The following is a 15,351-nucleotide window of genomic DNA, read 5'->3' as shown; positions in this document are numbered from 1 at the left end:
ACTTTCAGACCTTTGCGCCTCATCGTATTAAACAGCCTGGGCTCTGTCACCAGCCAACTTGGATTTCAGCCCCAGCTCTGTCATTGACTTGCTGGATAACATTGGGCAAATGGCTTAACTACTCTGTGCCTCAGTTTCCTCATCTGTAAAGTGGGGATAATGTACCTACCTCATGGGATTTTGTAAGGATTGGTACAAGGAAATTACTTGTATACCAGTTGGCACATATTGAGAGCTGGATACATGCTAGAGCTTTTGTTACTGAATGTGCCTGGGACCGGAGGAGATCTTTGAAGTCCCTTTGAGTGGTGACAGTCACTGATTCTGTGATTATGGTGTGGTTTGGGCGGGGGTGGGGGAAACCCAGAAGGTGTGAACTGTTGAGTGGGATAAGTGGAGGTGGCTGGCCGTGAGGAAGGAGGGTGCAGGGGTCCTGTGACATGCAGCAACGCATCTGCTGTTCCCACCCTGCCCACTGGGAAATTCCCTCGGCGAGAACAAATCAGTGATTGACAAACATAGTTTGGGCCACTTTAGGAGTTGGCACAGGTGGGGGTTTGGGACCCAGGCCTTTCCCTGGCTTTCTGACTTCTGCCAGGACTGTTCAACTGGGTGGAATCTTCTGTTTTCTTTTTAGTCCCTGATTTTGTGTTAATCCTAGGAACATAGCTTTCTGTGAAAGATGTACACACACCACCACCAAAGCATCCCCACAATAAGTCAGAGGTGTGAAGCAAGGAAAGGAAGGGAAGGAAACCAAGCCACTGGTGTCTCCTGCAGTGACTGGGGCTGAGGTTCCCACACTGCCACACTCAGCACCCCTGCCTGCAACAACTATTTCGTAACATGTCCTTTACCATCTTACAATGAAATATGTAGATGATGTAACCTGTCTACTTACAGTTTCAAAATCTGTATAATTCTATAGCTATAATGGGGGAGAAAGGGAGAGTAATTTATAATAATTATGTAAATGTTGCGGGGAGACTACACTGTGAGGGGGGCAGAGGCTTGCAGCTCTAGCAGAAGCCCCACGACTGCCATGAAGGCCAGACCGGCGAGGTGTGCATGACTCAGAGCGTGAACGCAGCATTGTGTCAATGACACGATTTTCTGAAGTTGTGAACAGGTATTGGCAAAGCTCTGAAAAAAGTTTAAAAAAAATAAAAAGAACTGTCTTCCCTTCTGGAAAATTCAGTAGATATTAAAAGTGCATAAAAACTTGCATCCTTTTATATAAAATTGCGTTAGACTCATAGCTCAGAGAATATTCATAAGCAAGTTTCTCATACACAGGAAAAATGAATACTTCATTGCCCTATGCAGTGCTGGACATTCACATCCCCCCACCCCCTACATCCCACCTTTTGAGGACCACATATACCACAAATCCCCAAAATGCCCTCTAGGAGGCGGCGATGGACCTAGGTGAAAATGAAAAGAGCATGAATTCCTGAACAGTCATTAACCGGTTAAAAAGAATCTGTATATGTGGAGAAAGATTTCGAATGAGATGTGAGAGTGCAGGCTTAGGGGCCCACGGGTTGGGGATGAGATAGATGGTGTCTTGGCCGATGTTGAGAAAACCCAGAGGTCCTCTGAGATGTGTCCCCTCCCTCCCTTCATGAAGCCTCTGTGGTTGGGGCTTATCACACAGGAACCCAGGCTCCCAGGGACAAGGACTTGCCCAAGGTCACACTGCCAGCCTGGCTGTATATGCTCATTGGTCCAGGGCCCCGGGTCCTGCAGGAATGCGTGGGGCCCCTGAGAGCCCCAAGGGGGAGCTATTCCCAGACTAGGATTTCTTCTCCTCCCACTGGGACCAGCCCTTGGAGTGCCTTGTTCTGCAATACCTGGACTCCTGGCTCATAGCAAGTTTGCCTGGGTTCCTGCACAAAATCATCCACCTCTTTTGTCTTCTCTGCTTCCTGCTCTAAGAAGGGGAGAGAATGGATGTGTGGGTTTGCCACCAGGCAGAGAGGTTAGGGGCACTCTGGGAGACAGCTTCCCTCCCATCCTGGCTCCTCCCAGTGCCTGCCTCCTGTGGTGCCTGACACCCACCCCTCCCCTCTACTCCTGCCCCCAGGTCCCAGCCCCTCCCTTCCTCCCTCACCCTCCCTTCTCTCTGTGGGTACCTGGGAAGCGTGGTGCCAGGCCTGTGAACTGGGAGGAAGCTGTTTGAGGAGGGCTGGTGACCTCAGGATGGCCTGTGGTTTGCTGCCTGGCAGATGTGGGGGCTTTTCCCTCCCCAGGAGGAGGTCCTTAGTGTCTGTGGAGGGACAGGCTCCAGCCCATCTAACCTTTCTGACCCTGCCTGGATGCTGTGTGACCTGATCAACTTATTGCCCCTCTGAGTGTCAGTTTTCTCATCTGTAAAGTGGGAGCAGTGATCCCTCCCCTTAATTCCTTTAGCAAACATTTATTGAACACCTACTATGTGCCAGATGCTGTCCTGGGGGCTGGAGACACAACAGTGAGCAAGACAAAAATTCTGGCCCCTGAGGAGTTTACAATCTAGTATGGGGAGAACAAAATAAAATAAGTAAGTAAATGGATTATTAGAAGCAATAAGCATTATGGGGAAATTCAAGCAGGTAGAGTGGGAGCCAGAGGGTTTATGAGGCTTCAGATTGAGTTTCCTAACCTTTGTTCACCCCATGGACCCCTTTTGTAGTCTCAGAAGAATGTTTTTTTAAAAATAAAACAATATAAAGGATTGCAATAGAAACCAATTATATTAAAACATAGCAAATGGTTTTTTTTATTGTGATAAACAAGCTGCTTTGTTACTGTACTAAATAATAAGATCAAGCAGCGGATCTGATGATGACCATGATTTTGAGCCTAAAAGATATTTAGAGAACTCTGCAATGTGATATGTAAATATCTGTGACGTCCGTTGGTGGCAAGGTCACTCACTGTAATACCTCTGTGGTTTGTTGCCTACGTTCCTACTTGAGAGAGATGTTAGATTTCAGCTAGAGGCTGGGGACAATGCAGTTGTCGTTTTTTTCCTATCCCAGTTCACAGGCCCACTTAATTCTGAGCAGGAGCCACGAATGCCAAGTGGAAAATGCCTGCTTTAGATAAAGTGACCTCACTGAGCTTAGGTGACTTCTTAGTGAAGACCTAAAGGGAGTAAGGGGAGAAACAGGAGAACTTCAGTGAACTGGCAAGTATGGCTGTGGGCCAGGCCCACTGCCGCAGGGGCTGGGGGCCCATCTGACCTCAATGTTGGGAGCTGGCTGCTCTGGCTCTGGGCTGTCCACCTAAACTCCCCATAGGCATGGCACCCCGCAGCACCAAAGAGGTGATGGAAGGTCAGAGACTAGGGACCCCTGGAGAATGCCCAACTGGTTCAGGAGGGAAATGGCCTCAGAGTGAGGGAAAGCAGTAGGAGGGAAGGCAGATCCTGGAAGAGAGTGGGCAGGGAGCCTGAGGCCACCTGCCTGGCATTTCCCTAGGCCTTCTGCGCTTCCTGTTTCCAGAAGCCATGGGAAGTGCCCCTGTGGTCTGAGAGTGAGAGGCCAGATTGGTTCTGACCCAGGATTCCAGGGGCAGGGGCAGTTTACATTTCCTTCCCTGCCTCCAGCCAGTAGCTCAGGAAAATTCCTCCAGAGAAGCCCTACTCTTGCCCAGTTTGAGTCATACCTCAGTTTAAACCACCCCCTGGTATCTCAGAAGCCCTTGGGTTCCTTAGTGTGGCCCCAGTAAACCTGCCTAGTTTGCTTTTGTTCTAGATTATCTAGTTTCTGGGGCTAGAGTTGTCACTTGGTCACTGGATCAACCAGTTCCCAGCCAAGCAAACTGTGAGCTGGCAGTTCCCACCCTGAGCTTCCATCCCCACCTATGAAGTGGGATTGTCAAGGCTTGCCTGCCTGACTTGGGGAGTAGTTGGGAGTGCGAGTGGACCCAGAGGGGTCTGCTAGGGCAGCCTCCTTTGTGCCCGCCCTGGGGGACACAGGTGTACTGGCCACTGGCCCCTGCCCTCGCAGAGTCCCCGAGTCTAAAACTGGGTCCATAGATAGAGGTGCTCAGAGGCAGAGGCCAGGTTTGACTCAGGGGATCAATGAGGCCCCCCAACATCCTCCCCAGTCTCAGTCAGTTTGGAGGCTTTGGTGATAACAGAGAATAGGGCAGGAGGGGGGCTCCTATTGCAGTGAAGGCGCTGGGCAAATTGGGTTGCCCTTAGAGGAAAATCCTTCCCTGCTACCAACCAGTAAATCTCCAGCAGAATCAAAGAATTCAGTACAGAAAGTAGAGAGAACACTGTTTATTGAAGGCAAACCTTTCATGGGGCAAAGCTTTGTTTACACAGGGGAAAAAATGATAGGAGAAATCATGGACTAGAGGTGGAGCTGAAAATGCAAAACGGATCTTATCAGAAAGGGCAATGTAAAGGCCAGTGAACTGGGAGACTAACAGGGCGTGAAAAGTGTTAACAAGCATACTACGGAGTGATTTATAAAGGCACCAAAACCCTAAAAGGAAAGTATAAAAGAACCCGAAGCAATGATTTGCTCAGATAATAAGGACAGATAATAAACATTAAAAACTTTCAATCTCACTAGTAATAGAAGAAAGGCAAGTGACGTCAGGAGCATTTAAGAGCTCTTCCACCTTGATAGGCACAGTCGTGATGCTGATGGACGCAGCCTGCAGGGATCAGGACGACTGTCTCCACCTCGCAAGAAAGATCGGTGTCCCTAAACACGTTGCAACCCTCTGATGCGATGAAATCACGCACCATTTCTTGGAATCTCTTCTGAGGAAATAAGCAGAGATGTAGACAAAGATTTTTATAAACAGAAGGTTGTTCTATTTAAATAGCAAAAAAAATAAATTATTATTTTAGAAGTTTTTTCCCCTCTCAGGAATTTTGAATGGAGACTTTGGAGCCAAATGTCTATCTAAAAATAGAGCAGAGTTCTGGAAATAACAGTTGTGTCTACAAATGAAATGTCTGCAGCTCCCAAATGAGCCCTTTCGCAGCCCGGGCAGCACACACCAATAAGAAATTAGCTGCAACATAAACCTGAGAGGAAGGAGATGGATAAATAAAAAATGAAGCTTCTGTGAGTTGAAATATTTTGCAGCCATTAAAAATGAAGCTTATGAAGAATTTTTAATGACATGGGAAAGTGCTTATGATGTGATGTTAAATGAAAGAAAACAAGAAGTAAAATGATGTATTTTAATATCACTGCAATTTGCATAAATACATATGCCAAGGAAAAAGGACTGGACTGGAGGAGAAAACAACCAAATGTTAACAGTGTTTATCTCTGGCTAGTGGAACTGTGGGTGATTTTCTCCTTTTTATATTTTCTGTGCTCTCTAAGTTTTCTATACCGATCATAATTACTTTCAAAAAATATATGTATCCATCCTTACTCCCTACTCCAACACCGTGAGGGTCTCTGGAAAGAAGGAACAGCATAAACCAAGACCAAGAAACAGAGGGAATAAGCCAGGGGGCAGAGCATGGGGCACGGGACAGTGGTGCTGTTGGTGCAAGACCTCCTGGAGCTTTGAATGCCAACACCAGCAGTTTGACCTTCACCTAGAGCCCCATCTTCTGCCCAGATTCAAAGGGGAGAGACCTGTGCCTTCTGGAAGGTTAAGGGCTCCCAGGGATGGCACTCAAGGCGGGAGGCCAGGGTACTATGAATGGCTCCAGGTGCCAACCTCCTGCCTTTATTCCCACTCCCCCCAGGAAAGAGTTTCACACTGACCATCACCGTGTTCACCAACCCCACCCAAGTGGCCACTTACCACCGAGCAATCAAGGTGACTGTGGATGGACCCCGGGAGCCCAGACGTAAGTGCCAAAGCAACTGAGCCCCCTGGGCCAGGGAGGAGGGTCCATCAGGAAAGGGTAGCAGCTGAGCTAGGTCAGCCGGATGGCACAGGGTCCTGGGATTATTCCTGTGGGGCACTGCAGTCCTCTGTTCCACATCCCACCATGCAGTGTGCTTGCCAGCAAAGCCCTAAACCCTCGGGCTTAGCCCGAGACTGCACTGCAGAGGTGGGAGATGGCAGAAGCAGCTTGACCCCCTCCCCAGTGAGGGCTGGCTGGGGGTATGGATTTGCATCAGTTAAGGAAAGGAAAAGGATGGAAAAGGCTTCTGATAGGGTGTTGGGGGTTGGAGGGTGGAGATTGGGCCAAGTTGTCTCTATCCACCCCAGCTGCTTCTGCCAGTGGCAGAGGAGGGAGCCATCAGAAAACAGAAGCTGGCCCGGCTGTGGGGCAAATCTCCGTGGAAACTCTTTGAATCTCAGTATGTGACTTAGGTCCCACAGAGCCCAGGCACTCCAACCCCAGGACCCACTCTTTGAGATCAAGAATGCAAATTTGATTCTGCAAATATTTATTGAGTACCTGCTATGTGCAGGGAGCACTGATTTGTGCATTTAGCATCGAAGAGAGTTTGTGTTTAATTGTGTCTGCCCACTGAAGGGCCTGGGTTTTGCAGATTAGGATTGGGGAAACTGGAGAGGCAGCTGCCACGGAGTGGGCCAGAGGCCTGTGTTCACTGAAGGAACAAGTGCATGAATGAATGAAACCAAGAACTAGCTGGCCATCTCTGGGTGGCTGCTTGCCTGGGATGCCCCCCAACCTGTGACATATTCATCTTGGCATGTTGAAAGCTGCCGTGTCCTCTTTGTAACTGCAGCCCTTTGCAGTTTAGAAAACCTCACCTCTATTGTCTCCTGGGATCCTAATGACAGAACAGCTAAAGGGTTACTCCAGTTCCAGTGAGGAGAGAATCCAGACCTGGGGACACTGAGAAACTGGCCAAAGCCTCACTCTGTCTTAGTTTAGGGAGGCTCCCTGTCTTCCCAGAGACACCTTCTATTTAGACGCTGGGCTAAGTGGGCCTGGGGCAGGAAGACAAGCTTCTGGTCCGTCCAGTGCCCAGGAGGCACGGCGTCATCAGTGAGGGCCACCCAGGCCTGGCCCTGGGCTGGCCCCTCCTGACCTGGCACCCCATGTGTTCAATTCCTGGGCCCACTCCAGTGTCTGCTACTTGGGAAAGACTCAGAGCTGGGCCTGGGTTTCCCTTCAGGCCTTTCAGGGCCACCTCCTCTGGCCTGAGCTCCTGGGCATGGGCACCAGCCCCTCCCAGCCAGCGCTTGCTCTGGCCAAATTCCTGCTAGGACTGAGGTGGAAAGGTCCAGGCCCCTGGCCTTGGGCTTTGTGGCCCTGAACAAGGCATGTGTCTCATTTGACCTCAGGGTCATCTGTGACCCTGATGGCACCAAGAGTCCTGAGGTGATGATTTCTGGGGAGCCTGTGTGAGCCACAGGACACCTGCCCCAATCTGGTGCGGAGGGCAGATCCCGAGCCAGCTTGCCTAGCTGGTTGGCCTTGGACACATTGCTGACTTCTCTGAGCCTCAGCTCCCTGCGCCAGGAAGCGGGATGATGCCACCCACCCCGCAGGCCTGGAGATCAGTGACAGCATGTGGACAGCATCTGGCTATAGCAGAGGGAGGGTCCATGTGAGTCACTGGATCCATGATGTTCTGTTATCCGGGCACCCACCCCTTCTCCCCCGAATATACCCCCCACCACCATTAGTCCAGGTGAATTTTTTTGATCACCAGGAGATCTGCTAAGAAACCCAGGCCATGGTAATAGAGGTATACAGTTCTGTTGAAGGAGGTGGTATCCTACCCTAAGTGTCCAGGGGCAGAATCAGGATGGACGGGAGCCACAGCCGGGCTCAGTATGATGGAGGCACTTAACTACCCCACAAAGCAGTGAGCACCCAGCATGCAGAGGAAGGGGAGCCGGGGGTCTCAGAGCTTGGTGGGAGGGGTGAGGCAATGCATGGGATCCCTTGGAGCCCTCCAGGTTCAGCCTTGCCCTGCCCAGAGCTGCCCACCTTGCACACTGGAGCCCCTGGGTAAGGGCGGGGCCTTGGCCCTGTCCTTGGAAGTCCCCATTCAAATCCCCCACCTGCTCCTCTCTCCTGGTGTCCCCCAGAACTGAGATAGCCATTTTTTGGGAAAAGGGGCAGCATAGGACAAAACTGCTGAGGCTAGAGGGAGACGAGGCAGCAAGAGGAAGGGAACGAAACCGGGCCAGGAGACGGGCTGGAGTCAGAGGCCAGGGAGCTGCAGGGCCTGAGGCGGGCGCGCCCCTCTCGAGATCTTCGCACAAGCCAAATCAGTCATTTCAAGTAACTTTAGTTTGAACAAAATTTTAGCAGAAATTCACTGCCCACGCCCCCGACCCAGGCCTTCAGGCAGGTCTCACCAGCACCCTGGGTTCCAGCCCCAACCTGGCCTTCAGGCTGTGACTTTGAACAAATTCCCCGCCTTTTCTGGGCCTCTGTTTCCCCACATGTAAGAGGTAACTGGCCAGTTCAACTGGTGCTGGTCACCCAGCCCTCCCTGTTTGCCAGGTCCTGGTCGAAGTCCCCATTAATTGATCTTCAACAACCCTGGGAGCAGACAGGCCAGGAGGCAAAGCCGCTTACCTGTGAGTGAGCTTTGGTGCACCGAGGGGCTGCAGCCTGGGGCTCAGGGGAGTGAGGGGCACAGGGGAGTGGGGCTTGGGAGGGGCTTCCCACCTTGGCGTGCACATCTGTAAAATAGGGGTGACATTAGCATCTGCTCTGGGAGTTGTGAACATTAAATGAGTTTACAGCTGTGCAGCCCACAGGAGGGGCCCGACAGCCCTCATAGTTCAGCACAGGGTTTCCTGTCTGGGCTCTTCTCCTGCTTTGTGACCCCCGCCCCATGTGAGGGCTGAGGCTTCTATGGGGCAGGGTGGGAATAGGGGCTAGTCCTGGGAGCCGAGGAGTGGTACCCTGAGAACTCTGAGGCCTGGCTGTGGGGTCTGTGGCCAGGCCGTTCCCCTCTGGGGCCCTGTGGAGCATGTCGACTTGCAGCCAGGTGGCCGGCCGGCTTTGAAGGCTGCCTTGGTGGCTTCCTGCCTGTGTGGCATTGGTTTCTGAGGTTCTCAGTGCTGGTGACACTGGGGGCTGGTTAAAAAGCAGGTGGCTGAGTGGGATCCAGTGTACAGGCAGGAGGCGATGCAGGGCCTGGCAGTTCTGGCATGAACCAGGGTTTGGGAATCGTGTCTTCCAGGCCTACTGGGTGCTGGCAGCTGAAAGGGCAGGACCCAGGTTCTTAATCCTGCCTGAGGCAGGGGGGCAGTTCTGGCATCTTGCCTATGGGCCCTTTCTTCCCCAAAGTGTACATGAAATTAACTTAACAGGTATTTTCCTGGCCACCTGTCATGTGTCAGGCACTGTTTAGAAGCCACAGTCACTGCAGTGAACCTGACAATGGCTCCGGCCCTCCTGGGTCCCCACCAGGGTTTCTGTGGTCGCCATGGCCCACAAGGCCACACTGGTCTGTGCCTGGTAGCCCTCTGACTTCTTCTCTGATACACTGGGCAGCCACACTCCTGCCTCAGGGCCTTTGCACTGCTGTTACTCTACCTGTAACACTCCTCCCCAGACATCCCCAGATGCATGGCTCACTCCTTCCTACCTTGAAGTCTTAACTCCAACATCTCAGGGAGCTCTTCCCTCAATACCTGTTTCACACACACAGCCACCCCACTCCTCTTAAAATTTTACCTCAAGCACTTACCATCCTCTAAGAATGATATAGTTCATTCATTATTTCACTTATTTTTCATCTCCCCCATTATGGTATATGCTCTTCAGGGCAGAAGGTCTTTTTCCTTTGCCTTCCTAGGCACTGGTAAGGATCCTGGAATATAGACATGAGCACTTGGTGGTGCTCAGTAAATATTTGTTGACTAAATGAAGCAAGCAAATGATTAGCTAATTTGATTTCAGGTAATGAGAAGTCCTACAGAGAAAAGCAAAGCTGGGGGGAGGGATGAAGAGGGGGTGGGGCAGGGGAGGTCTCCTGAAGTGGTGCCTGAAGGAAGGGAGCAACAGCCATTGTGGCTGCTGGTGGTTCAAGAAGGCATGGGCAGGGACAGTGACTCTAAGCCTGCACTGGGCCTTTGAGGGTCCTAAAGTTGCCATAATTTTGTCCTCAGCTCCAGGTGTTGGGAGGCAAAGGGATACCCAGGTTAAGGAGAGGCAACTGTTCCTCTCCCCCTGCCCCAGGACCCCCATGATCCACCCAACAGGAGGGAAGGGGTTAAACTCAGACCTCCCGGGTTCCCCTAATCAACCCCAGGCTGCTTGCCTCCCTGCCCGCTGGCCCCCTGCCAGCCCGTTTCCCTGCCCAGCCACCGACTAGCTTTCATCTGCTCACAGGGGGCCGATTCACAGCAGACCACCCCAGGCCCAGCACCCGCCTGCAATTCCGCGCGGTTGTTAAGAGTCGGTGTAAATCTCCTGACAGGCCGCAGAGCAGGCCTTGGGCCCGGGTGCCCCACCCCATAGCTGGGCAGACAGTGGCTGCTGTGTCTGGGTTGTGGCCACACCAGGGCTGGGCCAGGCAGCCAAGGAGAAGGCCGAACGGCTTCAGATGGGTGAAGGGCCCCGCAACTGGGGCCCGCATTTGTCCCTGCAGAGCACACTGTTCCTGCGGTCCTGCTCAGCTCCTCTTCCTCCTCCTCCCTGCCCCCATGAGGTCCTGCCTCCCTCACACCCCGCTGAGGCAGGAGGCTGAGCTGGCCTCTGGCGAGTCAGACCTTGCTGCCAGACAACCCACTCTCCTCTCCTGGAGGTTTTGGAAAACCAAGACCTTAGCAGCTGAGCTCCATGCAGCATGCTGACCGTCCCAGGTCTGACCATTCCATATTCCACATGCCTCCACTTCCCACCTGTAAGATGGGGATGACGGTGGCAGCCTCTCAGCAGGTTATGGCCCTTGGAGACAATATGCATGGCCACCCAGTACAGTGCTGGCACATTGTAGATGCCTGCCACAGCAATTGCCACTCATCATGGGGGCTTGTACTGGGCCAGCACAAAGGCAGGAGAATGGCCCTGATGGCCCCTTGGCTCCCCAAGAAGCACCAGGATGTACCTGGCAGGTGTGGGTACTGTGTGCTGGTCTGGTGGTGACGAGGGATACCCTGGGGATGGTGGTAAGGGATTCCCCCAGCCTGGAATCCAGCCCATATCTCTGCCTCTCACATTGTGCGGCCCTGGGAGTGTCACCCAGCCTGGCTGAGACACAGTGTTCCCCGAACCCCCAGACCCTTCTCACACATTTGCAAAATTGGGTGCCCTCCATCACATAGGTGCATTGAGGAAGAGATGTGGAACCCAGAATGCCTACCTTGAGGGCCAAGCCTAGATGGGCTATTTGATTCTCAAAGCCTTTCTGCACCCTCAGTAGTCAGAGAGTGTGATTCCCACTTTACAGATGAGACAACTGAGGCCCAGAGGAGAGCATAGCCTGCCCGAGATCACCAATGGGCGACAGCTGTCTGGTACAGGCTGGGCCACAGGGACCGGCTCTCCCGTTAGTGAGGGTCACAGCACCAATCCAGGTGACGTCAGAGGGGCTGTCAGTGACTGGAGCCCAGCTGCTGGAGGCCGACAGGCAGCCCAAGCCAGTGTGCGAGGCCAAGGCGGGGCTTCCCCAGGCAGTGCCCTTCCTCCCTCCCAAGTGCTCTACTTTAAAACACTTTGGGTGTGTCCTCCAGCTCCACCTCACCATGGGGGTTTGACAGTATGATAACCACTTTGTAGGTGTGGAAACTGAGCCCCAGAGGAGAAGAGGGACTTGGTGGATTAGAGCAAGACATGATTAGAGAGTTGAGCTCACAGCGCTGAGCTCCAGAGCAGGGCAGGGCTCCTGGCAGAGTCCACTAAGACCCTCTCATCTTCTTCTCCCCAGGCCCGTCCTCCTGGACCTGCAGAGAGCTGCTCTGGGCCATGGGCCTGGGCTAACGCCCATTGTCTGGAGCACCTGATTTTCAAGGCTCCAGGAAGAAAAGGTGCCAGGTGCCTTCTGTGTGACCTCAAGCATGTCACTGACCATTCCTGAGACTCAGTTTTCTCATCTGTAAAACAGGGACAGTGGTAGACCTCCTTCTTGGGGATGATGCAGGGTGAAACAAGGCAGCGCGTGCCCACTGCTTAGACCCTGGAGTGGAGGGAGTGCTCAGCAAGCGTCAGCTGCTGCTTTTGGTTTTGCTCCTGTGCTGCTGCTCTTAGCCTGCAGAGGTACTGTTGGAGGTGCTGTGCTTGCGGAAGGGGGCTTCTGGTGGAGGGGTCTTGGGCGGAGCCCAGAGGAAGGAAGGCATTCCTGGTAGGGGCTGTGCCTGAACCGTGGCTCTGAGGTGTAGGAGGCAGAGAATACTCGAGAAACCCTGGGAACAGCAGCAGGAGGTGCTGGGGCCCTGGAGCAAACAACCCCGCCTTCTTTCTTCTGGGAGCCCCATTGTGGCCAAGGGCCACTACTTGAAATCTTAAGTCAGGGACTTTCAGAGCTGGAGCAGCCTCAGAGAGCAGGCTGTGCAGAGGGGAAACTGAGGCATGGCGTGAAAGGGCTCAGCCCCAGACAGCTGAGCTAGGCCAGAGCGCCCCATCCAGCTCCCACTGTGGGCAGCTGAATGAAAGAGATCTATTCTGTAGGCCCATCTTCTTTCCTCAGGCACAGGAAGATCTGCCCTCCCAGTGAAAGCCTAGGCCCTGTGGCTCCGAGACTCTCTGGCGCCCTGGCCACATGGAACTGCCTCAGCTTCCCTTTGCCCCTGCCCCCAGCAGTGGCTTCAGCTTTCCACAGCAACAAGGAAGCAATTCCTGAAGTGTCTTTAAAACTCCCCTCCTCCAGGAAGTCTGCCCCATGTGAAGGCAGAACAGCATATGGTGGGGGCATGTGCTCTGGGGCCGGATGACCTGCCTTAGATCAGATCAACCACTTAGCATCAGTCTCATCTGAAGCCTCAGCAGCCCCATCTGTACAATTGGAGCAGAGAGGAATGTGCCTGGAGAAAGAACACTGGCCTTGGAGTCAGGGGCCTGGGTGCTAACACCTCTGCTGTCCTGGCTTTGTGTCCCAGACATGAATGCCCACCCTGGCCTCAGTGGCCTGCTCTCTAACCTGGGGATAACTGTGGCTGCCTTGGCAAGAGCTGGGGTGACAGCGACCCATGTGGGTGGAGAGCATCCGCAGATCTTGCTTGGTCGGCACCACTACCTGTGAAAGTGCCATCATGCGGATGCTGGGATTGGGGGGCGGGGAGGGGGTGACTTGAGTGAGGCCAGCGGGCTGCCAGCAGCAGGGCCCATCCTCGAACCCAGGCCAGCTGTGAGCCCTGCCCTCCTTCCGAGCCACAGGATGAACTGTAAACACTTTGTACACAGTGTGACTCAGAAATGGAATTTTATTCGCCAGTGACGATAATAACAGGGCCTGAGGTTTTGCACCAGCTTTTGTGTAGCTCCAGTGGCTCACTTCAAGCTTGTGGTTGACTGAGACATACAGATCCTTTGTACCAGAGCTGCTGTCAGGCCAACCTGCGGTCTCCACGTCTATCCGGCCAGCTTTTCCTGCGTGTTGAGATTGTTCTGAATTCATTTGTCCCCTAGCTCATTCACATCACCCTGCCATTTTCAGGGGCCCAAGCAGCAAGGGCAACAGTATCTCCTCCAAGACCTGGCAGGGCTGAGGCTCAGCCCTGCGGCTCTCTCCTAGAGACTGCCTCCTGACGGGCATCCTTTAAGCTTCCTCAGCGGCTGAGGTCACACAACCAATCAGAGAATGAAATCATTAATTTGGTGGTTGCAAACTAGCAGCCCTTGGGTAAGACATGTCCTTCAAAATGGTTGTTTGTTTGTTTTATTCAGTATTTGAATTAATTCCCAACATTTCAGATAAGGGAGATGGCCCCTTCTGCAAGGCACACTCTCTCCAGTCTGCCCTAGTCCCCTCCCATCCCATGTACCTCGTCTGTGTGACTTGCTTGGTCCCACCATGCATCTGAGTTTGTGGCCCCAGCTCCAGCCAAACTTACCCGCAGCCCTTGTTTTCTCTGTTGCTAAGGTCCTCGAAGGCAGCAGCAGGGGACCTGGCGGGAGGCCAGGTGGTCTCCTGGCTGCCAAGTGTCCCATGGAAGGGACAGGGCTTCCCTGGTTCTTCGTGACTTGCTGAGCCCGCTGTGGCTCCCAGGACTACCAGTTGCGTTTCTAAGGTGCCCATTAGAGTTTGTGGCAGGGGTATGTAGACAGCCTGGGGGTCTGGGTACCCAAATCCATTGCACCCCATTATGAAATTCAGAAATCAAGCCCATTCCAAGGCCTCCAACTCTGTCCCCATTCCCAGTGCTAGTCAAGTCATTTCACACTTTTTCAGGCCCCCAGGATGCCATTTTCCAGACCTCAGGAAGGATGGTGAGGAGTTCTATTTTATTTCCCACCTACTTTCTTCTCTCCTTGTCAGTCTAGAAAATTCTGCCCATCACTTCAGACCCAAGGACCCAGGCAAGCCTTCCCCTCTCCCTTAGCCCCTTCCCATGCTGCTTTTCCAAGAAATCCTAGGTCCAGGAAATCCTTCCCCATGCCTTCCTGTGTGACCTCAGGAAAGCCTCTTCACCTCTCTGAGCCACAGTTCTCCACCTGGCCTCCTCCCTCACGGGCACGTGGAGCAGAGCAGACCAGCAGAATGGGTGTTAGGCTGATTGGCAGAACTCTGCAATGTCTGGCCTCTGAGTGAGCAGTCCATTCTAGTGTCTGAGAGAAACACCCAGACATGAGGCGGTGTGAGCAGCGATGCTCCTGGGAGTACTGCGCGTGAGGGAGTCCCGGAGATGCGGGAACAACCTAGGCATCCATTGGAGAGGAACGGCCGAGTGAGCTGGGGCATCAGCGGATGTGACAGGCAGAGCGAGGCCGTCAGCCAGCAACGCCGTGCGACCTTCCTCACCTCACTGAGCTTCACTCGGCCCCAGGGAGGGCTCCCAAGGTTGTGCAGGAGCTGCTGTTTCTAGGGGGGTGAGGCTAGGTTCCTCTCCCCATTTTACAGATCAGCAAACTGAGGTGGCCCTCCAGGGAATGCTGCTGAGAAAGCAAGTTACAGAATGACAGAAACAGGCGGAAACCATTCAAGAAAGTTCCATGAGAAACTTGTGTGTTCCAATCATGTGAAACCAAAAAAAGGCCAGAACGCAAGACCTCCTACCTGATCACGTTGGGATTTCTGGGGAGGGGTTTAGGGTTTGTCCGAGGAGCCATTGATTTTGTGTGTGTGAGAGAGAGAGAGAGAGAAAGGGTGGTCCCCGGCCCAACATCAGGAATCCTTGAGGGTAGCTTCAGCTGGCTGCAGGAAGCAGGGGCGTGGCCACCTTGACCCCACCAGCTCCTAGGGGCCTAGCAGCGGGGGCTGGGTCCTTCCTATGTGGGCTGTGGCAGAGGAGTAAGGGGAAAGGCCGGCAGGTGCGCTGCTCCCGTCCCCT

The 15,351-nt window shown here is 53.2% G+C and overlaps 1 protein-coding gene across 5 annotated transcripts in view; it reads left to right on the top strand.

Moving 5' to 3' along the window:
• Positions 1 to 15,351, top strand: part of RUNX3 (RUNX family transcription factor 3) — a 57,007-nt gene that overhangs the window by 33,070 nt on the left and 8,586 nt on the right. For 4 of the 5 annotated variants that reach the window (XM_073233423.1, XM_037017917.2, XM_037017916.2 and 1 more), the window contains one exon: positions 5,717 to 5,821. The exons of the other annotated variant lie outside the window; for it this stretch is intronic. In XM_073233423.1, the coding sequence (XP_073089524.1) occupies positions 5,717 to 5,821 (105 nt within the window). The remainder of the gene's footprint in view (positions 1 to 5,716; positions 5,822 to 15,351) is intronic. 5 annotated transcript variants of the gene reach the window in all.

Source organism: Manis javanica, chromosome 4 (genome assembly GCF_040802235.1).
Source record: "Manis javanica isolate MJ-LG chromosome 4, MJ_LKY, whole genome shotgun sequence".
Lineage (NCBI taxonomy): Eukaryota > Metazoa > Chordata > Mammalia > Pholidota > Manidae > Manis > Manis javanica.
The sequence above is the reverse complement of the archived record's forward strand: the minus strand, read 5'-3'. Positions and strand labels throughout refer to the sequence as shown.